The 24,086-nt window shown below is 44.9% G+C and overlaps 1 protein-coding gene across 1 annotated transcript in view; it reads left to right on the top strand.

The window, feature by feature from the left end:
- The window catches only part of NCEH1 (neutral cholesterol ester hydrolase 1), a 60,124-nt gene extending 36,654 nt beyond the window's left edge, over positions 1 to 23,470 (top strand). The window contains exons 2-5 of the mRNA XM_072808089.1: positions 4,352 to 4,580; positions 6,593 to 6,662; positions 17,088 to 17,259; positions 19,164 to 23,470. Of these exons, the coding sequence (XP_072664190.1) occupies positions 4,352 to 4,580; positions 6,593 to 6,662; positions 17,088 to 17,259; positions 19,164 to 19,781 (1,089 nt within the window). The 3' untranslated portion in view covers positions 19,782 to 23,470. The remainder of the gene's footprint in view (positions 1 to 4,351; positions 4,581 to 6,592; positions 6,663 to 17,087; positions 17,260 to 19,163) is intronic.
- Positions 23,471 to 24,086: the final 616 nt, after the last annotated feature.

The following is a 24,086-nucleotide window of genomic DNA, read 5'->3' as shown; positions in this document are numbered from 1 at the left end:
TTTTATTTATTTATGATAGTCACAGAGAGAGAGAGAGAGAGAGAGAGAGAGGCAGAGACACAGGCAGAGGGAGAAGCAGGCTCCATGCACTGGGAGCCCGATGTGGGATTCGATCCTGGGTCTTCAGGATCGCGCCCTGGGCCAAAGGCAGGTGCCAAACCGCTGCGCCACCCAGGGATCCCCCCTTTGTCCCTTCCATCTCCTCAAGCAGAATTTCTCCCTAGATCCTGGAGTGATTATGGGGGCCAGCTTTGAAGATCCATATCACTGCCCTAGAGTGTTTCAGCTGGCCAATAGTTGGTCAGTTCTCAACCTGTGGGGCCCTTAAAACTTGGCCTGCTTCTTTGTGCTGCTGGAATTTTCCAGTTACTTCTAAAGAGGTTTCAGGAAACTTTGTTAATTCGAGTATGTTTTTTTGAGGTGGATCTAAATTCCGCTTCACAAACTTAAGGGTGCAAGAAATAAAACCTCATCTATATTTTGACTATGCATTTTTAAGAGAGAACTTGGGTCCGATAATTGAAGTATTCCCCCTAATTTCTGCTTACTTTTAGGTTTTAGGGGGGTCTTATACAATGTTGAGGCATAATGAGTGGGGGAGGCCATCTGGGTACCCATCCTTGGCTCATATCGTTGTTCCATGTGGTCTTTGGTGTTTGAGTTCTATACATTTCCCCTGGAATATCCTTTGTTCTAATTTATAAGAGCCCTTCAGATTCATTAATGCCCTCTTCTATTCCCTTGGACCCTTGAGAGCATATAATGGGCCGAGGCTAATGGAAAGGTAATCTCAGGTCCATCCGCAAGACACTTGTGCAGTCCTCGCCACATTTATGCCTTCGTTGGAATATGGAATCATTCAGCTGCTTCTGCACCAGTGGAAGCCTGAGGAACTCTCAGAGGCCATTTGCGGCCCCATCTTCTTAGACACACCTTGCAGCCAATCTTCCCTAAGGTCTTACCTCCTTCCAAGGTTCTGTCTGGGCATGGGGCCTATATCTCCTGCTCTCAGACTCCACAGACATATCTGGGGGTTGCTGTGTCTCAGGGTTCTCTTTTGATTGGATTTCAGATCTCAAGTCCTACGTTCCTCATTTCACCTCCAACATTTTCTCCTCCCATCTCCCACTACTTAGTCTGGAGAATCATTTTCTATTCTAGGAGACTTCTTATTCATCATGAGATCTTCCAAAATCAATGTCTATTTTTAAAACTCTCCAAAGGATATATAGGCTTCGAAAGTCAAAAGCATGAAGGCAATCCTGTTCCTTTGCTCTTTGTTCTCATATCCCATCCCTTAGGTAACAACTTCAGAAAGCTTGAGATTAGAGGGGTGCAGTGAGAAGAGCTAAGGAAGACAGTAGATATTGGAGAAAAAAGTTAGATAATAGTTACAATTTTATCGTGCCATGTGATATCACATAGACATGCAAATGTCGGCCCATCCTGCATAAGACTACCCTACCCTAGCACTGTGGGCACTCACACAGTGATAATGACCATTAACAATAAAAATTGTAAGAAGGTTGGTGACAGATTCATGCTTGAGTGTGTCACCACTTTCACATTTTGAAATAATCTGGGTATTTTCTGCAGGACAATTATTTTTCATTCTCGAATTTAGCAACACAATTCCAAACATTAGCATGACTGTATTTTAGCACCTCTTGGACCCTTCCTTACTCTTATTCGCTTATCTATTTTTCCCATATGAACTATCTCTTCTTGAATGAGCACTTCTGCTCCCACGCCACCCTGGCAGTATTGTGAACAATGCAGATAGCTGTTCAGAAATTCTGTTAGTGCGAATGATCATAATTTAACAGGGCAGAGGTATTTGGGGAACGGCATGGACGAGTTGAGTCAAGTCTGCATGCGCTCAGGGCATGCAGTGCATAAAAGAAACCCAACGTAGGCTTTCTATAAAATGAACAATTTTCTCTAATCTGTCTTGTAAAGGCAAATCATCTGTTTTACAGCTTTCCTATAGTTGAAGAAACTCATCTATAATTTGTCTTAAATATTCAATAGTCTTCATTTAACTTAAAGGAAAAAAAATAGTCCAGGGAAGTAATGGAGTGAAGCCTGCTATTGCTTTGTTCATATTTCATTATTTCATGCCTGTCGAGCCCCTTGTTCTGTGAGAAATGGAATGGATCCTCTGTGTTCTCTATTAATTGATAACGATATTGACGAGGGCACGTGTGAACTCTAGAAATCTCAGTGAATGCAGTGATTCTTAGCCATGTCCTGGCAGGAATCAATATTCCCCAGTAAGACTGACATTTTGCCACAAAACTCAAATGAGGATTGCCTTTTCCCAATTTACCAAAGACGTTAAAGTAATGGTTAGAATTCTCTGTGTGTGAACCTACTTCATATCACACACATTTATCTCATAGCAAGCACGTTATCGGTTGTTTTAACTTTTCCAGTAAAGTGGACAATTGACACATAGAAGTAGAATTATTTTATTAATACGTATTTGCTCTGCTGCTTATATTGCCAACAGACAAATATATTTTTTAAAAGATTATGTATTTATTTATTCTTGTGAGACACACACAGAGAGGGGCAGAGACCCAGGCAGAGGGAGAAGCAGGCTCCACGCAGGGAGCACGATGTGGGACTCGATCCTGGGACCCCGGGGTCACGCCCTGGGCCAAAGGCAGGCAATCAGCTGCTGAGCCACCCAGGCGTCCTGCCAACAGACAAATATTAACGAAGTGACTGGAATAGCTCTTCAAGGTTAGATTAATTGCCTCTTGTTCTTGTGTTTCATGAACGCTGGCCAGGGGTTTTATAATGCAGGGCTTTCCGACTCTTTTCACGGCCGGGATGTGTATACAATAATATTTTATATGGGACTTGGGGTAAAGGGCTCTCAGGAGCCTGGCTCCCCAGGGTGAGGGGATCTGTACTAGACCCCATCTGTGCCCTCCTCCCCAAGGCAAACCAGTGTGCCCCATGTACAAGCTGGGAAGCCATATAAACGTGCCTCACAGACTTCTTATAATCCTGATTCCCGCTACTAGTAATATTGTTTCCTTGATGTAATGGTGGCATTAAATATTTCATCTTTGTCCTGTTTCATATTTTCTAGAAGGGCACTGTTACTCTCTAGCTGTTCCTCTCCCCTAGGTCTGAGAGCCGCTGAGAGATACGGTATCTAGCTTCATGCACCTGTGCCAGGAAAGTTTCCAGTCACTCTCTGATACTTGCAGGCCTCTCTAGTTAGACTAGTTAGTAGCTGCCAGATAGCTTCCAATTCTCTGGCTCTGAAACATGGCCATTACGTCGTGCAGGGAGGTCAGTTTTATATTTGTAAGTGTACTCAATAGGAAGACCTTGTATGAGATGTGGAAAGAGGGGAGATATACACTCTGCAGGGGTTTGCTGGGTGGGTGACGTGGGTCTCTTGTTACTTTGCTCCTTCTCCACCCAGATGATTTCCTGCAAACGCTGGATGCAGAGCTCAGTGCCCTCAGGTTCAAAGGGGAAGTGACGGCAGGCCATATATTCCTTCTGAGAAGCTCCTGGTAATGTCCGAGCTGCTCTGCTCCTCAGTGCTGGGGCCTGAGTTACCTCTGTTCTTTGCCTTTTGCACACTGTTTCTTTCTTCACTCTCAAAACAACAGACACAATATATATGCAGTAAAACACTTTAAAAATACTTACAGTAAGGGACGCCTGGGTGGCTCAGCGGTTGAGCATCTGCCTTGGGCCCAGGGCGTGATCCCAGGTCAAGGATCGAGTCCCACATGGGCCCCCCCCCCCGCAGGGAGCCTACTTCTCCCTCGGCCTGTGTCCCTGCCTCTCTCTCTGTGTCTCTCATGAATAAATTAGTAAAATCTTTAAAAATCAATCAAGTAATCAATCAATCTTAGAGTAAATGTGAAACTTCCTTGCCTTTTATTTGCATTTAGTGAAGTATTCTTTCTCCATTCCTAGTACGTTATTGAAACTGTGCTGGTCCTGACGGAGAAGGGGAACCAAGGACCAAATCCTAAAATTTACAATTCGTAGTTTTTAGTCCCCAAACCACCACTTACCCAGCTACGTGGTCACGTAGGTGACCGTCTTGGTAAAGTGAGACTGAGGATACCCGTCCAGCTTCCCTCGCAGCGCTGGCCCAGAAAACAAAGTCTCATGTATGAAATTACTTTGCTGCAAACACTGAGGGCAAAAAGTAAAAAAAAAAAAAAAAAACCTATTTGTTAGGTGTCAAGGGGGCCGGTGGGCGCCGACGGGTGGCGGCAGTTGCTCGTAGTGCTTGGGGGGAGTGTGGCCTGGTGGTGAGCAGGCTGGCTCATGCTCATGTTCTCCTCCGTGTTGCCCCCCCGCCCTGCAGAGCAACCTCATACACTCCCTGGGCCTGAGCCATCATCTGCTCGCCCTGAACTTTATCATCGTTTCTTTTGGCAAGAAAAGCGCACACTCGTCGGCGCGGGTGAAGGTGACCGATACTGCCTTCGACGGCGTGGAGGTCCGAGTGTTTGAAGGCCCCCCAAAGCCAGAAGAGCCTCTGAAGCGCAGCATCGTGTACGTCCACGGAGGCGGCTGGGCCCTGGCCAGTGCAAGTATGTCCCGGTCACCCGCGGGCCAGGTGGCGGGGGCGGGGGTGGCGGGTCGCGTGGGGATGCTTGGGCTTCCCGCTACCCCAGCCACCTGTCAGCGGGGGCCCCTTCTCCGCCCGAAAGGGTGCTGCTGGGGGTGGCGGGGGACACCCTCACCCCCATCAAGGTTTTGCTCGTTGGTGTCTTGCTCGTTAACCTAGGCAGACTCTTCGGGAAATCTCTCCCGGGGCCTAAATCGTAGGCTAGCTCATGCGACAGCGCTGATGACCGCTTTCTGGGCCGAAGCCAGTCACACTCTCACCGGGCCAGGCCACGAGGAAAGCAGCTGCAGCTCTTTTGCCAACTTTGTGCTTTGAAGACATTTATTTATTTATTTATTTTATGAAGAAGGACAAGTATTTCTGAGTATACGTGGTAACTCATCCACATTTCGTCTGCTTATGAAACGGAAGATGAAAAAAATATAAAAGACACACCACCCCTAAAAGGCAACAGTATTGTAACATTCGAGAATATTCCCTTTGGCTTTTGAGGACTCTGTTCGGTTCGGGAGCAGAACACATTCAGAGTGGCAGGCAGCCGGGCGGAGTAGCCTAGCAGAAAGCACACCAAGGCGGAGTAAGGGCCTTCTCTCCGCCTGTAGTGATCGTGGAGCTACTTCCTCCTGTTCAGCCCAAAGCTATTGGCATCTCCTACGTTTCTTTGCTTTTTTTAAGTTTCATTTATTTAAGTAATCTCTGCACTCCATGTGGGGCTCGAACTCATGACCCTGAGATCAAGAATCCCATGCTCTTTCAACTGAGCCAGCCAGATGCCCTGGCATCCCCTAGGTTTAAAGGCAACGACAATTTGTTCTAGTTTCTGGGTTTTATTTTGTTTTGTTGTAAATGCAGGCTCCACACCCAGCGTGGAGCCTGATGTAGGGCTTGAACTCAACGACCCTGAGATCAAGACCTCGGCTGAAATCAAGAGAAGCTCGACCGACTGAGCCACCGCAGGCATCTGTTGTTTGTGTTCTTAGATAACATGTTTTTAATTTAATGTGGCAAAGGCCAGAAAAGTGTAACTTTTTCTATTAATCCCATTTAATAGTCATTTTTTATCCTTTAACTCATGGGTTTGTTCATGCTTTCAACAGATGCTTACGGGGTATGCAGGTTGGTCCAGGACTGAGGGGTTTCCTGGGGTGCAGGATTTCCAATATAAAAACTCGAACAGTTACGTATAAACCTATACCCATGGCTATCCCAGTGTGTGCTAGGGGTTGAGAACACAACAGCGAATAACAGAAGTGACTGCGTCACTACTACTGGACACTTGGCAAGTGTGACATTCCACTGGAGGCCAGGAAGTGTCAGCGCCCAGAATGGCATGGATTACGAGTCCCCCTGGCATTTTCTACATAATTTTGACTCATCACTCCTGCAGGAGGAAGAGCTCCTCGGGCTGGAGACGCTATGCAGATGGTTATGCAGTTATTAAAATTGTTTCTGTCGCTGCAAACCTTTGGATCCTCTTTCTGAGAAATGCTAAGGCTTCCTAAAATTCTAGTTTTTTACATTGGTTTAAACAGAATGTGCTGTTCTTCACATTGGAAGAATTCAATTGGATTGCAGCAAGGAAAGGGATAAACAAAAATTTTGTGGTTCTAAGGAGGAAACTTTATTTGCTGTGATTTTTGGAAAGGCATATGTTCGAAGAGCTACAAAGTCAAAATTAATTTGGTGCATTTCATACAGTCTATTATGAAATAAATGTCTAGTTAGTTAAAAACACATTGAAGGGTAATCTAATACGGATTTCCTGTTATTTGATACTAACTACATTTGCTCAGAAGCCAGACTTAATTTTAAATTAAACTCTATTAAGGAGACATATGTTCATATTTGGTTTTTGTTATTTTTATTATTGATAATTTAAATCCAAGCCTAAAAGCAGTCCCCAGTGGGCAGAATTTGAGAATGGACAGTATTAAATGACTTGTTTAATACTGATTGTCCCCTTGTCTCTTTTAGAAATCAGGTATTATGATGAACTGTGTACAGCAATGGCTGAGGAACTGAATGCTGTCATTGTCTCCATTGAGTAAGTAATTAATCCCGGTCACAGAGGGGCGCCCAGTGGCTCAATGGGTTAAATGCTCAATGGGTGGAGCCTGCTCAAGATCTCTTGTCCTGTCCCTCTGCATCCTGCCTCCCTGCACTTCTCTCTCTCTCTTTCTCTTTTTTTCTCTCTCTCAAAGAAAAATACTAGTCATGGAAAAAATGAGTTTTAGGAAGGGATCTTAGATCATCATCTACTTATTTTACAAGCAGTAAAATACAGTGCAAAGTACAGATCCAGAAAGATGAAGGGATTGGCCCAAGGTCACACAAAATGATTTCTGACGTCACTTGGAATTTCTTCAACTCACTTTACAACACCTTGACTTATCTCTAATTTTTTAAAAGATTTTATTTATTTATTTGAGAGAGAGAGAACAGGAGCAGCGGGGAGGGGCAGAGGGAGAAGCAGACTCTACGCTGAGCAGGGAGCCTGACACGGGGGCTGGATCCCAGGACCCCCAGGATCATGACCTGAGCTGAAGGCAGATGTTTAACCATCTGAGCCACCCATCTGTGCCCTTGAATTATTTTTTATTTTAGTTTTGAAAACTTTTGGAAAAGGAATTAATGGAGACTGAGAAAAATATGCAGTCAGTTATCTATAGCAAATAATTTTGTTTCCTGACTTTTATTTTTATTTTTTTTAGTTTTTAAAAGATTTTATTTATTTATTCATAGAGACACACACAGAGAGAGAGAGAGAGAGAGAGACACAGGCAGAGGGAGAAGCAGGCCCCACGCCGGGAGCCAGATGTGGGACTCGATCCTGGGTCTCTGGGATCACGCCCTGGGCCAAAGGCAGGCGCCAAACCGCTGCGCCACCCAGGGATCCCCATGTTTCCTGACTTTTAAATTTTAAAAACCGGTCTAGAGTTGGAAAAGTCACTCCCCTGGGAGCCCCGTTCTATAACTTAGACCTGATAAATAGAATGCCTTCAACAAATCTCAATGGATGCAGTTATTGTCATCATTATTACTAATAGTATTAATAAGAAGAATATGAATAAAAATTATAATAACACTTGTGGTGATGGCAATAATATAAAAGCCCTGGTGCCTGTTCCGCCGCAGGGTTCGTGTGGGTGCTATTACATGCATTGTCTCTCCTCCTTTAAATCATTGTTCAAATATCCTGCTTGCAGCAAGGCCTTTCTTGATACCACTATCTAAAATTGCAACTTACTTTTCCTCTGTTTTGTTTTTCTCCAAAACTATCATCAACCTTAGAGAGACCATATATTCGGCTTACTATGTATTTATTGTACAGGGTTGACATACACAACGCAAGTTCCACAAAGACGGAGGTTTTCGGGATTTTGGCCTGGGTTGTTCATTGTTTATCGTTGGCGCCTGGAAACATTCCAGGCAGAGAGTGAACATTCAATCAATATTTGTGGAATGAATGAATAGGAGTCTGTCTTAATTCTCTAATAAATCATTCAAGATAAATATTTTGGTATTTTTCTCTTAGGAAAGGAAGCGAGGCCCCAGAGCTAGCTAGTTTTATAAATGGAGTGAGGCATTAAGCCCATGCCCTGAGGCCCCATACTTTTTTTTGACCCAGTGTCCAGCCAGTATTGAAGGACGCTGATTATGCCGAGCGATAGGGTCATGATAACATCAACCACTTTCTGAAGCCCCTGCTTCAGATCTGAGACCTAAGAGATTCCTCTTTTGCAGTCTCTTGGAAGGGCTGGTCTCCCAAGTCATTTGGGTGGTGGTGACTCTTGAACATAAGGCCTAGAGTCACACAGCAGTGCTGTGGCTGCCTCTTGAGCAGATTTGCCTCCCAGGCAGCTCTGGACAGCTCCTGGCTGGCCCTGGCCTCTCCACAGGCCTCCCAGACCATGAAGGGCTCGCAGCGCACTTTTGAAACGCAGGGACCTTCCGGTGAAGGATTGCATCTAGCCTGGGCAGCTGGCCAGAGGAAAGGAGGGTCCGCTTAAGTAGCTGAGTCCCATTCTGGAGCTAAGCCCTACAGCTCAGACCTGAGGAACCTGCCTCAGGGACCTTGCAGTGGTTTCCTCAAAGGCCTAAGGACTGGAGGGAAACTGTGCTTGCTTTTCTTGGCACTGGGAGGATTCTCCAACAGGCCTCCCCACCCAGGGCATCCTGTAGGCAGTTGGCAACAAGTCTAAATTCCTCCTTCGCACCCGTCTCCACCTGTTGGCATCTATCCCAAGTGAAATAGGTGTTCTTTTAGTCTAAGCTTACCACAAAACATACAAGGATGGATAGGATGTTTTTAAGATTTCTTTTAGATATGGAAAGGACTGCTTCCATCTTCACTTTCCATTGTGCCCCCTCTGTGTGGCGTAGTATCCACAAGTTTATCACTGGGAGGCATCACAGCAGTAGACAAGTACCATTCCTCACGACTGCATGACCTCAGGCAAGTCATTCAATGTCATGTGCAAACTTGGACCGAGGAATCCTTCCTGTGTGTCTCGAATGCGAGCTGCTGGGAAGAGAAACCCTGTCTTCCTTCCTCTGGTTCCTATCAGCCAGTCCAAGACTTAGAAGACGTATGCAGTTAGATGAAGGAAGTAAATACACTTTGAGTTGGGTTAATGACTGCAGATAATGGTCATGAGAATCAGTTTGGACCATTGGGATACAACTGATACTGTAAAGCACTAGACAGGTCTGGAGGATTAGGGCTCTGGCCCCCGGAACCGAAAGGCCCAACTCGCACATGTAGTCATCAACCCCTGTTTGGAATTCACGGCACTCTTCTGGGCCGAGATCAAGAGCTAAGGTGGTTAGAGCCCAGGCAGGCCAGAGGTCACGTAACCTATGCTCTAGTTGAGGCAGAGCCAACATCATGTGATCATGTTTCTCTTGGAAAGTGTATTCGGAGGTCAACTTGGGAACATATTTCTTCTCACTGCTCATGTCTTTCCCCTTTCCCTTATTCCATCAACATTCATTGAATTCCTAACACGTGCCAGTTACATTGCATTGCACTCCGCCGACATAACCGTGTAAAACAAACATAATTCCCGCCCTCATGGAGTTTGCAATCTAGATGAGAAAATAAATGATGAGCAAGTAACATTATATGGTGTTAAGTGCTGTGGAGTAGAAGGGTAAGTAGCATGGAGGCAGAAAATAGGCAAGATCTTACCTCGTTTGTAGGGTGAGAAAATCCGTACCTTAAAGAAAGTGCTGCTTGCGTTAAACTCCTGAGAATGAGCAGAATCTGGCCAGACAAAATGAGTTGGTCGAGGGGTCCAAGTGTTTTTAATCCATAAAATTAGATGAGTGCAAGCTGACAGAATGAGTTCTTTCGGGCGGCCCCGTACGACACACAGCTCAGTTGTACGAACGAGATACTCAGGAAAGCACTGAGCGATGGAGACCGAGCTGGGACCTTCTCTCTGCTCCGTTTCCTGCTCTTCTTCTGGGTCTTGAGCTGAGACATCTTCATGCGTCACTCCCACCTGGGCAGCCCTGGCAGGTGGGCAGCCCAGATTGCTGACCGTTCTCCTCCAAGAAAGGAACGATTTGCTGAAAACTTTCCTTGGCGCTCAGTCCAGGCCAACCTTAGCAGATGTGAAGACCAGCATCACCAATCATTTAAAACTAGAGAAGGATCGTGTTGTGCTTCTTTTAAGAAGTAGCTCGTTTTGTTTTCTTCCCTATCATTGACTCACGAGTCGCTCCTTTTTAGACATAGTCAACTAATGTCTTCCCAGCTGTGTTTTCTAGTAACATGAAAAATCCGCTGGTTTCTCTCTTGTGGTTGAGGTCTTTGAGGATTTCGGGGGAGCAGGGTGGAGGTGTGCATGGCTGGGGAGACGTGGGGAAGCCATCGGAGCTATTGTGCTGCAGCTGCAGAGCAGACCACGGTGGGATGTGAAGCCGAGCTTCACCCACCCCTGAACTCTAGGAAGCTGTGTTTCGCTCCTGAAGCCACACGAAGAAAGGAGGCCGGGAGGAGGAGACCCCAAGCCTGCTCGGGCTTCCATAGCCACCTGGGAGTGCTCTGGGTCTTTCTGTAACCCTTGAGGTTGTAGGTCTGCATCTGAGTCGGAGGAGGCAGTTTAGGTCCAGGTCTGGAGCCCGGGGAGATCCCTGCTGTGTGCTCAGAAAAGTCTCTAAGTCTTCAGTTGTCAACAGGGCTTCGGAGAATCACTTCGTTTAAATGGATCACAGTGGATCTCACGGTCAGTCGGTCGGTCGGTCTTAGGCTCAGTCACTCCTAGGATTTTGGCAAAGCATCCTGAGCAACGTCAGTTGTTTTTCTTTCTTTTTTTTTTTTTTTTTTTAGAGAGATTTTATTTATTTATTCATGAAATAGAGGGGGGGGAGGCAGAGACAGGCAGAAGGAGAAGCAGGCTCCATGCAGGGAGCCCGACGTGGGACTCGATCCTGGGTCTCCAGGATCATGCCCTGGGCCGAAGGCAGGCGGTAAACCACTGAGCCACCCAGGAGTCATTCTTACCCGATGGGCCGAGCCTTCCCCGATCTCAGCTCTCCTTTGTTGAACGACTATTGTCAAACTATCACAGGGGCCGATGTAGAGAGCAGGAGCCGGAGCAGGAAGGAAGGCCTTTTCTTTCTCTTTTCTTTTCTCTTCAGTTCTTTTCTTTTTTTTTCTTTTCTTTTCTTTTTGTTTTTTTCTTTTTAGAAGACTGTTTCTTAACCTTAGTCTTTATGCTTCCACTGTTGTGCAATTTTATTATAATTTTAATTGGCGGGGGGGGGGGAAGCATCTGCCTGGCAAAGAAATAGAGATTCTTCCCCTGGAGTTGTCTCCCTGAAAGAGAGAGCACAGCGGAGATGCAGTTACTGGTTTGTTCCAGATGGCCCCTCCTGAGGAGATGGGTTCTGTAAGACTGAGGGGCCTGCTAACCTTTTATATGCTCAAGGTGAATCTATTGAACTCTTCTTGGGAGATGGTGAAAAGGGAGGAAGAAAAAGGCCAAGAAAAAGAGAGGGAGAGAGATCCTGCTGAACCTAAAGGAGTATAATTTCATCCCAGCGTACCTCCCGTACCTTTCCCCCAGCTGGCACCACATGACGAGAATTCAGTGTCCTTGTCATCAGCAGAAGCTTGCACTGGGCTATTTTGAGGGGGAACATGCATCATCACGCTCTTAGAACGCAAGTGCCACTCAGCGCTTCCACTTCCATGGGTTTGGAGCGACTCACTCAACGCCGGGCTTGTGCGCGGCGTCCCCTACCCACTTCGGGAGCGATCTGTTCGTCTCTGTGAGCGTCGCTCCATCTCCCTGGTCCCCGTTAATAAAGTAGGTAATAAGCTCACGGGTCAGAGGAACGGGGTAGGTGTACACCAAAGTCTTCAGTACAGATTCATGACTTTCCATCTACTACTAAAGGAAATAGAGGTGTCCTCCACGTGACCCACTGTCGAAGAGACTTGGTGGGCTCCAGGGCAGGGGAGTGACATTTGGCTGGCCTCCAGAAGGTTCCATGGAAGAAGTGGCATTTGAGATGAGACTTCCAGGATAGGAACATCCGATGACGAGGTGCTGGAGGGAAGGCACAGAGGATAGAAGACAGCAGAGCACTGGGACTGGGGACAGGGACATGCACCCAGGGAGCAGCGACAGTATGACTGGACTCAGAGTGAGGTTTCTGAATCTTGGCTGTGCGTTAGAATTATTGGGGGAATTCACCTTCAAATACAGACACGCGAGGCTCTCGAATACGTTGGAATGTTTTGTAGAGGGCCTCAAACCTCAGTGTTTTCGTAAAGCTCCCAAGATCATCCTGGGGCTCTGAGCTGTGCCTAGACTGCAGGAAGCGCAGTTCCTGGAGATGCGCCCGGGGAGTAGGTGGGCCAGGAACGATTTCTTTTTTTATGTTTTTTATTTTTTAAATTTAAAAATTTTTTTAAGGATGTTATTTATTTATTCATGAGACACACAGAGAGAGGAGAGAGACAGAGACACAGGGAGAGGGAGAAGCAGGCTCCATGCAGGGAGCCCATCGTGGGACCTGATCCCGGGACCCCAGGATCACGCCCTGGGCTGAAGGCGGGGGCCAAACCACTGAGGCCCCCGGGAATCGATCCCCTTTTTATGTTTTTTAAAGCCATGTGGCTTATTACTTGTCTCACCACAGAAGACTGCTATATGACATATTTTATATGTAAAAGGTACAGAATCAGTCACTAAAATTTGGCCTGGAAGGAAGGAAAGCCCGTTATTAACGGTGCGCCACGTGCAGGCACTGCGGCAGGTGGTTCGAATGAGGGGCCTGCAAAGCCATCGCAGCCAGGAGAGCCGTCCTGGGATCCAGAAATCTGCGGGTGTGAGGACGGACCGCTTTGGTGAGGTGATGGGGAAACACACATGCGCGTTGACATGTAGGCTGTAGGTTTCGAAGAGTTGAGGATGGTTTCTAGGGCGGGGGTTACACGTGGCTTTTGAAGTCAGTGGCGAGTTCCCCCCACAGCTGTGCCACACACCAGCTGCTGTGTAGACAAGTCACGATCCCCCTTGAGCTTTGTGTGCTCGTTCTTGCACCCACAGGTTCGCCCTCGATTTGAGTGAAACACACCTGCAGGGTGCTTGGCAGGGTGCCTCGCCTAGCAGGAATAAGATGATTTTTTTTTTTTACAATTTTATTTATTTATTAGAGAGAGAGGGAGGGAGAGAGGGCATGAGGGGCAGAGAGAGAGGGAGAAGCAGGCTCCCTGATTAGCAGGGAACCCCACAGGGGGCTCCATGGAGGACCTCAGGATCATGACCTGATAGCAAAAACAGACGCGTAACCCACTGAGCCACCCAGACACCCCAGAAGTAAGCTAATTTTCACAAGGTGTACACATTTATTACCTCGATTAAGCATCACTCCTGGGTTCACAACCCCCTTTTGCTAGAGGGAGGCCCGCGCGGTAATAGGCAGGAGCCAGCTCTGCAGAGTCATCTAGCCCTGGCACTACGTCGGGCAAACTGAGACCCTATTTGCCACAAATTTCATCAGGTGCTTTAACTCAAGAACTATCACCGTGAAACCTAAAAAACCCAGAATCGTCTTTTCGTACTTTGCAGGGACAGAGCCTTAAACAAGCGCATCGGATAAATGCATTTATTCTCTCTTTCCTTGGCTGTTAGCACTCCTAAATTATCTCCGGCCTCTGAATTTTCTGTGTCTTCAAAAAGAGAGCCCTTTTGCTCTACTTCTCCGGTCGATGTCAAGTGCCTTGGAAGCCTTGCCTTACACGAGGCGCCCTCAGAAATGTATAGTTTCACTGTATTTTCCAATCTGTGAAAATAGTGTCTTCTTACGGAATCAAACTAGAGAAAGTGTCCAGCTTGAACTAAGATAGGAGCGATTAGAAGGCAGATCTTTAGTGGCACCGGGAAGGCTCTATTATGACCTGTTTGTTTTTTCTTTTAAGGATGTTTACTTTGTTATCTGAGCCGACTGTTAATCAACGGATACGACTGAGGCAGTCGCAAGGTTTTTTTGTTTGTTTTTGTTTTTGTTTTTTTAAGATTACAAATTTCTCTTGATTCCAAGTCACTAAGGCCTTTTGGGAAACAATATCCAAAGATTCAGTTCCTACCTGTGTCCCAGGGGAACAGTTTATCATGCAGTGTGGCATGTTGCTGAGACAAAATAGCCTTTATTCTCACTACGTGGGTCACAAAGTGCATTTGTCTTTATTTCATTGAAAGAATTAAGAATGCAGCGTGGTAAGGGGTGCTCGGTGGCTCAGTGGGTTGAGCCCAGGCCTCCAGATTTTGGCTCAGGTCGTAAGCTAGAGGAGCCTGGCCTAGGGCTCCACACTGGGTGAGGAGCCTGCTTAAGGTTCTCTCTCTCTCTCTCTCTCTCTGTCGGCCCCTCCCTCCTCTCTCTCCTCTTCTCTTAAAAAAAATTTAAAAAATCAGCTTCAGTTTGGTGAAACTGAAAGTTCAAAAATTGAGATCTTGTCCTAAAACTGGGGGTAATTGGAATTGTGAGAGACGGCGCCATCTAGTGGACAAAACGGCGTACTCCTACTCCTCTCGCTCCTTAACCAACCCTAGTTTAGCAGCTGCTTTGGGACATAATGAAATTCAAGGGAGGAAAAAAAACCATTTTGGGTGATATATTGATCCACCGACGGAAAAATAAAAAACGAAATGAAAAAAATTATTTTGTCTGTTATAAGCCAATTTACTAAGGGAATCTTTTTTTTTTTTTTTGAATCACATTTTGAATTTCCAAAATGCAATTCTTGAGTCACCACATCAATGTTCACTACTTCTGAGTAGGTCACAAATATTTGTCCATTTGATTGTATCTGCCCTGAGTGTTAAGACAGTCATGCTAGCTGTATTTTAGACGGGGGAAAATTGGTTTCTGAGAATAAATATGTTCATTATAAAATGGAAATTAAAAGACCTGAGTTCTTAATATTATCATTAGATTTTATTTTATTTTATTTTTTATTATTCATTTATGATAGTCACACAGAGAGAGAGAGAGAGAGGCAGAGACACAGGCAGAGGGAGAAGCAGGCTCCATGCACCGGGAGCCCGATGTGGGATTTGATGCCGGGTCTCCAGGATCGCGCCCTGGGCCAAAGGCAGGCGCCAAACTGCTGTGCCACCCAGGGATCCCTATTATTAGATTTTAATTAAGTAATCAGTTTCCATCTCCCCTTGTTTTTTTATCTGTGTTTGACTTATTTAACAAATGAAGTAGCTTTTAGGTGCCTCAATTTCTTTTGTCTGCAAAAGGAAGGTATGTCACAAAGGGTTTACTGGGTGGATGCTTATTGATCCATTGATGGATGCTGGGAACACCATGACAAAGAAAACACAGTCCTGATATCAGAGGTCATGCTGTTTAGAGGAAATACATAAAGACATTGTTTTAAGAGGAGGCGAAAAGACCAGTAATATACCCCAGCACGTAGGAGTATCAAGGAGTGGTACCCAGCTCAGCCCTGGAAACAAGTGGAGTTTTAGTCAAGGATGTCTACTTGGAGAAGGCCAAACCGTTGAGTAAAGCTTGAAGTGAGAATTAATAAAGAAAAAAGGAGGAGATTGAGAAGACCCTCCAGGCCCAGGCTACCATCAAATATGGACTTGTAAGATGATATTATGGGTGGGACAGGAATCCTACAAAGTGTACAGAGTAGGATCCCCAGAAGGACCCTGATAATGACCAAGCAGGGGGATAGAAGAAGCCTCAGAAGTGCCCCCGAAGGCCTATCCTGGGCCGTCTGGCAGACTTGGCTTCCTTTTTTGCAGGTTGATAACTAGCCTTTCGGTTCCAGCCTCCCAGGGAGTGAATTCATTGGCTGGGTTTAATGTCAGGCTGGCATGCCCTCTTCGTCGAAGCATAATTTTGCTGTATTTCTCAAGTAAATCATGAAGGATACCACATGGAGTCATTAAACATGAGACCAATGAAGTGGTTAATGTTGCCAGGTCACCTTCTAACCCATCGGTGTTGTGAATTGAACACTGACTTCCCAAAATAAAATTCCAAAATCTATTGTGGTTCTACCTGTATCTTTTTTTTTTTTTTTAATTTTTATTTATTTGTGATAGTCACAGAGAGAGAGAGAGAATGAGGCAGAGACACAGGCAGAGGGAGAAGCAGGCTCCACGCACCGGGAGCCCGACGTGGGATTTGATCCCGGGTCTCCAGGATCGCGCCCTGGGCCAAAGGCAGGCGCCAAACCGCTGCGCCACCCAGGGATCCCTCTACCTGTATCTTAATGATCAACACCCACCTTTAAAACTTTGATGTTTTGCTTTTCCATTGGTGGTGGTCTAGGTGTTTGTTTTGTTTGGTGGCTCATAATTTAAAAAAAAAATGTCGGGAGGGGGAGGATTATTGGTAATACAAAATCATCACATCTGATTTGCAAGAAAATGAATGGTTCATTTTTGTATTTATTTTTTAATCATTTTTATCATTATTTTGTATTTATTTTTTATCTTTATCATAATTTTTGTATTTATTTTGTTATCATTATTTTTTAGAGTACACTTTATGGCCAATGTGGGGCTTGAACTCACAACCCTGAGATCAAGAGTCTATGCTCTACCAACTGAGCCAACCAGACGCCCCTTTATATCTATTTTAATTCCTTATTTGTTTATTTCTGTGTCAAAAGAATCAGTTTCGGGATCCCTGGGTGGCTCAGCAGTTTGGCGCCTGCCTTTGGCCCAGGGCGCGATCCTGGAGACCCGGGATCGAATCCCACGTCGGGCTCCCGGTGCATGGAGCCTGCTTCTCCCTCTGCCTGTGTCTCTGCCTCTCTGTCTCTCTCTCTCTCTCTCTCTCTCTCTTCTCTCTCTCTCTGTGTGACTATCATAAATAAAAAAAAAAATTAAAAAAAAAAAAAGAATCAGTTTCCCCTTAAGCTTTAAATGGCCCTTAAAGACTTGGTGAGGTCCTTAAATGAATACAACTTTTGTCTTCGCAGGTACAGGCTCGTCCCAAAGGTTTATTTTCCCGCACAGATCCACGATGTCGTACGCGCCACGAAGTATTTTCTGCAGCCGGAAGTCTTACACAAGTATTCGGTTGACCCAGGCCGGATCGGCATCTCTGGTGACAGCGCTGGTGGGAATTTGGCCGCTGCCCTGGGCCAGCAGGTAACAGATTGCCCTGAGGCGCTTGCTGGGGTCCTGCTGACCAACAAAACACATTCCCCACTAAGTATGGCAAAGGCCTAGCAGGTGGGCTGGTGGGTCGGGGCCAAATCATCCAGAGGCCTGCCCTTGCAGAGTTCTCCGATTTTTCTGAAGTAGGAAGAGGGGTCACCTCTCAGTCCTTGGAAAGGCTCTGGTTACAGTTAATACGAAAGAAGGGCTAACATTTTATAGGGCTGTCTTGCTCCTCAGGGATATGCATAGAAATCAAGTATCCCTGGCTCCTTTTCCATGGCGGACTTGCAATTTGTTTTTTTTGTTGTTTTTTTGTTTTTTTGTTTTTGCTCAAATTGTTTCCTTAGAGCTTGAGTCAAATTGAAAAAGCTAAGTGTTTCCCAAAGGTTTTTTTTTTTTACTCTTTAATAGAAAAGGAAAAAAAATTTAAATTAAAATTAAATTAAAAATTATAACTTCGAATGTTATAATACAAATTCATCTGAGCTTACCTGGCTAAATTCTTTGAAAACTACCTAGCTCTAAGAGCACCCAGGGTTCTGGGCAGCTGTGTAAATTCAAAGATAAGTACATTTTCTTCTTCTGATGGATGGAATAGGTTTAGAAGAGCTTCTCTGTCCCCTCAGCTCCAAATTTCTTCTGGGCGTCTCAAATAGATCCAACCTTTTTATCGGTGGTGCACCTCAGTTTCTTCCCCTTTGCTGTATGTAAAGAACTTTGGCCTTGGCAGGTGTGTTGTGCATGTATCCAGATGTGGGGAGAAGAGAGACCCGCTGTAGTACGGAGAGCATCGTGGGCTTTAAAATTTGACCTAGTGGGATGGAATCCAGTCCCCCTGCTTTGAGAGCTACAGCGCTTTGGGCGGACGCCTTAAGGTGTCTACGCCTCAGGAAGATGAGGATAATGCCATCTGACTTCAGGGCTGTTGCCAGGACCTAGTGAAATGATGTATCTGCCGTTCTTGGCACGTGCTAATAGTACTGTTCCCTGATCATTCCCTTCTGCTTTGACCGGGTAGTTACCTCTTCCCCGGGGATGCGAGTTCTAAACTCCGACCTGAAGCGGAATTGTATGGCTCGAGTGACCTTGATGGTTGTTGAGTTGCCTACAGACACAGCGACCTAGTTAGCTGCTTTCAGATGTTACCCGGAAATACGTATCATTTTAGCCACTAGAACTACTAAGTGAGGCAGCGTGTTCACATTTTACGGAGGCACGGGAGGGGGGCGGTGGGGTTGAGATCTGCTCAGTTAGAGGGCACATCCACGTTCCCGTTTCAACCTCAACTCTGGGGCACGTTCTCATTAAGGAGACTGGAGGGCATGTTGTGGCGCCACTCACATTCTGTCTCTCTGACCCATCAGAGGAGAAATCCTGAGGTCCCACCCCGACACTTGGGAGTCCCATCATCCTGTTCGGTTAGCTCTTCCTACCCTTCCCCTCTGGAAGGATCAGACCAGTTTGTTTCTCCCCAGGAAGCCATTGCCTTGGTGGGCCTTGCGGAGAACACTGAACAGAATAAGGCTCACGCATCATGCATCCATAGAACCCAGCAAGGTGTGCTAATGCCCAAGAATAGACACAAGTAAAGTGCGGATGGGGGTTTCAGGACCTAAGAAATCACATGCGTTTGCAGTGTTCGCTCACACATCATTCCTTGCTTAGTAAATGGCCAGCAGCTTGATCAAGGAGGTGAGGGCAGAGAGTGGTGGGGGGCGGTGGGGAAGTTTTATTTTTTAGACCACATTACTTAATACCAGTGCTGGTGGAAACTTGGTACGTCTACCCCTTTGACTGTGTCAAAGTGATGCATTCAGCTACTTTGCCAGGTGTGGTTTTCTGTAAAAGGAGCCAAGCGAAAAGAGATCTTGTGTTTGCTTCCTCTTGTCCAGTTTACTCAGGATGCCAACCTCAAAGACAAGCTCAAAGTGCAAGCTTTGATCTATCCAGTCCTTCAAGCTTTAGACTTTAACACACCCTCTTATCAGCAAAATGTGAACACCCCAATCCTGCCCCGTTACGTCATGGTGAAGTACTGGGTGGACTACTTCAAAGGCAACTATGACTTTGTCCAGGCAATGGTGGTTAACAACCACACTTCACTTGACGTGGAAGAGGCTGTTGCCCTCAGGGCCCGTCTGAACTGGACGTCCCTCTTGCCTCCATCCCTCACGAAGGACTACAAGCCCGTCGTGCAGACCACCGGCAACGCCAGGATCGTGCGGGAGATCCCTCAGCTGCTGGATGCCCGCTCAGCCCCGCTCATCGCAGACCAGAAAGTCCTGCAGCACCTCCCAAAGACCTACATCCTGACGTGTGAGCATGACGTCCTGAGAGACGATGGGATCATGTATGCCAAGCGTCTGGAGAGTGCAGGCGTGGAGGTGACCCTGGATCACTTCGAGGATGGCTTCCACGGGTGCATGATCTTCACCAGCTGGCCCACCAACTTCGACGTGGGAATCCGGACTAGGAATAGTTACATCAAGTGGCTGGATCAAAACCTGTGAAAGGGTGAAATTTCTAGAATGCTTGAGCCCCTCTTGACCTCCTGCACCTGCTTTGGAAAGAGATGCACTTTTTAGTTGACTGATTTCTCCTTGTTACTTGTGAGTCACGGGATCTCTGTTCTTCACATACTTTACATGAATTTAATTTTCGAAATTGCGTTTGACTAACGTGAGTGCAAAATGTCTGAATCTGGTTCTCAAAGTGGGCCAGGCTCTCTGCTCTTGTGGTTTTAGCCAAACTACTACCAACACTCATGGCTGCAGAAAGCCGGACCAGGAGCCCAAATAGCTTTGGGTTCTGTCTTCATCCAGAAATTCTTTCTAGAAGAAATTCTTCCAGCTGTGGGTGACACAGTGACCTTTAGTGAGTAAAGCAAATGTGGGCTCTTCTTCCACTTGCTAGGGTTTATTTTAAATTCAGAGCAGTGTTCCTTGTGTGCACGTGAAGGTCAGTGCTGGGTACCAAGTGCCCTCTGTTCTTTATGGATAGATGGTTTTGTTTCCTATGGGAATTTTGGCAAAGGCGTTCTAGAAGGGACGAGTTTCTCAAATGACTTTCTTCCCGTAGAGCGTTAATTTTATGGGATAGCTGTCTCCAGCTCCAGTTGGATTATAATAATACTTGAAAGTTACTCTCTACCACTATTATTAGAAAATATAAAGTCGCATGTCCTGGATATCTGTACGTTGTTAAGTTCTTTTTGGTTATATTGTCTCCGTGGGGGAGATCTTCTGGGAGCAAATTCATGTAGATTTAGGATAGATTTTCCATCACAGAACAAGTAAAAACAGACAAATGAACCAACCTATTTATTTTCTTAATGAGCACTTCTGACATAAGTTACCAAGAGCAGTGTGTAATATATTTCGCATAGTCAGAAAAGAAGATACGTTTAATATTGAAATGATGAAAGATACCTTAAGAGGGTCTAGTTTATTCTTGAAAACTCAATTTTTCCACTTACATGGCTTTAAAATGGGGCTATTTTGGTATATATAATGTATGGTTTATTTTTTTAAGTTATTTAATGTTAATATATGCAGCTAGACTTAAGATTTTTCAGAATAACGTCTATAACGAACATTAAAAATAATGCTATTTTTTAAAAAACTACCTTAGAATTATATCCACGTGTAATGTTACGGAAAGAGGTGAAGTAGCTATTCATGTTACTACACGTCAGGCTTAACTATTTTGATGTTTCTACGCCGTCACAAATTAGAATAATTAGAAACTGTGGCTATACCTAGCAAAGTTGTCTGAGTTTATAGTTCAATAACTTAGGTAGGACCCACACTGCTCATTTCTGCCCTGTGTGGTCAGAACAACGCTAGCTCATAGTCCCCTGGGTGAAGCCTACGTGGGCGCCCGGTGCCGTCACCTCTTTTTATCTCCTTCCAGCCTGGTTAGAAGCCCAAGCTTGACTTCATGTAAAGCCTTCACTGCCAGTGGGAACATCTTTGGCAAAGCAAGGAACTCTAATTCCGGTTTGAGTGCCTCTGCCCTCCTTCCTGCCACTCTTACTACTGCCCCCACCCTGCCCTTTGCGGGGACTTGAGAGGGCAGCAGGACGGCCAGGTCAGGATAGTCGGTGGAGAGGAAGGGGAACCTTTTCACTCACTTGAAAGATCGGCACTCGCCACCTCTGCAGTGAAATAAAAGAAAACATGCACCTGTATTTTTCATTTATTGCACAGGCCAGTAGAATTGTACGTACAAAAGAGCAGTAAATGCAACGATGTGTGTCTGTGTGTGTGCCTGTGTGTGTATAACAAATAATCATGCGGATCAACGTGCTAATGTTGGAAACAAGTGATTTACCCTCTCTTGGGCTGCTTTTCCCTTTCCTCTAAAATCAGCCATTTGAATTGCTTAATCTAGTGTCTTCCAACTGTAAATTCCAACCATTTTGTCAGACTGGCAAACTGTATTGGCTTCTTCTACAGCGTTTTGCCTTTTTGTTTTGGGGGGTGTGGTTTGTGGGTCATTTTTCCATGTACATAGACACAAACATCATCAAAGATTTTTTTTTCCTAAAAAAAAAAAAAAGAACCCGAGATTTTAGTTCTTCCTCTTTGACGGCTACTCTCCTCATTTAATCCTAGTGGGAATTTTTACACCATTTGAAGGGACCAGTGTTCAGGCCTTAGTTTGAGGTTATCTACCTCTAGAAAGCAAAGAAAATATACATGCACAGAGTTTCTTAAAATGGTATATTTCCCCCCAGATTTAAGATCCCAAATGCTATAGTAATCACAGACAGTACATGAATCTCGATCTTTAAAGGATTCTCTTGGATGAAAAGGGAGTGAAAGAGAAAGGGGCCACCACTGTTTCTAATGAAACACTTGCCTTTCATTAAAGCTCTTAGTGTATGAATAAATTGTCTAATAACATGCTCTGGATCCGACTTCAGACCTTGCTTGAAGTTCTTTCTTGAAATTCTCCCTGGAATAGTAACAGTTGGAATCAGGATACACACAAACCAGCAGGTCCAAGAGTGGTTAAACCAACCCTGAATCTGAGTGCTGAGAACTCCTTTGGGAAGCCTACAGAGTTTGTGGTGAAGATACTTTAGTTCAGGGTGAATTAGCTTCCTTTTATTTTTTGTTCTCATATTAAAAAGTGTGTGCCTGCAGGTTGATTTCATAGTATGATGGCTTTGTTGTTTTCCTATTTTATGAAAAAAGTTGATAGTCTTTTTGTAATATTATTGTTTGTGAAACATGAACATAAATATATGAAGAAAATATCTTAACGTGCTGCAACTATAGTGGAATGTAAATTAGTCTTAATGTTTTATCATTGGTTTGTGAAGAATTTAAGACTATTGTATAATTATCTTGGTGGCTATGATATTTTATGCATGACCTTTTAACCTTTGACTCTTTGCTTATTTCCCTACTGCCAAGAGGAAGGCAGATTTTATGAAGGATTTTGGTAGCAAATCTATTTTATAAGACGAAAATCCAAGGTGGAGGTAGGAAAGTCTGTATCTGTTTCAACTCAAGTTTAGAAATAAAGTGGCTCCATCTGGGAATGTGCCTCTTCCACTTCTTCTCGTCTCTTTTCCTGGTTCCCAGCTCTCTCTCTGTATCTCAGATCCCTACCCACAGCCCTGCCCCCTGGCGTCCTCCAGCGTCTCTCAGTCACCTACGGGTAGTTCAGTGGCCTCCTTGGTGACGTGCATTTCAAGTCTGGAGACAATATGTGCTGCACATATTGGGAAAACCCGCCTTGGGCTGGCTAGAGTCTGTGTAAAAGTGAGGCTGGCCCTGAGGCTATTTTGGGACTGTCAATACACCTATTAGAAAGGGATGATCCTAGTGTAAATAAAGACTTTGGATTTGAAATAGTTCAGACACGGAAGTACCAATATCACTGGAGGCAATTTTCAAAATGACCCTGACATTACAAGCAAATCTAACAATTTCACACTTGAGTTTATTACGTTTAGTTTCTATCAATGTTATAGGAATATTTAAAAATGTTTTGCAAAGAGAATTGCTCATATTGGTTCTAAATGGTCACATACGTGTGTGTAAGTTGTATTTTTCTACTCAATTATAGTTTCCTTCACCTTCCCCAACAACATCTCTGGTGTATGGCTGTATTTCATTGGAGAGACCCACTAACATTTCCCACAATTCTCCTTTGGAGCATTAAAGATGTGCTGCGTGTGTTTTAATATTGTTTCTCTTGTGACTGTCGTCTTTTTTTTTTTAATCCCCCGTGTCATAACATCTCCTATTTCCCAGTAGATCCTGTATGCAAACATCTAGAAGATATTGCTATCAGTACCAGAGTCCCCAAATCTCAGAGACTGGAGACGTAAATATAATTTCTAGGCATACGTAAGCTGTGTAGCCCTGTCACTTTAAAACCAGCATCTTAAAATAAATAAATGAATAAATAAATAAATGAATAAATAAATAAATAAATAAAAAAATAAAATAAAATAAAATAAAATAAAATAAAATAAAATAAAATAAAATAATAAAACCAGCATCTTGGTCATTAGAAAGTCTGGTGACATCCTGTGTCTTGTTTGAAAGGCAGAGATTGAGGGCCCCACCGTCTGGAGAGACTGTCTGCCCAAACTAGACCCAGCGCCTCCAGTCACCAGGCTTTCTTCAGCCCCCTTTGGTTGCTGTTTATTGCTGCTATTTGCCATCTCACTTCTCCTTCTGCAATTCTCGCTATTTGATTATGTGTTTGTTTTCTGTTTTCCCCATATTTATTTATTTTTTTGAAGATTTTACTTATTTATTCATGAGAGACACAGAGAGAGAGAGGCAGAGACA

Source organism: Canis lupus, chromosome 31 (genome assembly GCF_048164855.1).
Source record: "Canis lupus baileyi chromosome 31, mCanLup2.hap1, whole genome shotgun sequence".
NCBI lineage: Eukaryota > Metazoa > Chordata > Mammalia > Carnivora > Canidae > Canis > Canis lupus.
The sequence above is the reverse complement of the archived record's forward strand: the minus strand, read 5'-3'. Positions and strand labels throughout refer to the sequence as shown.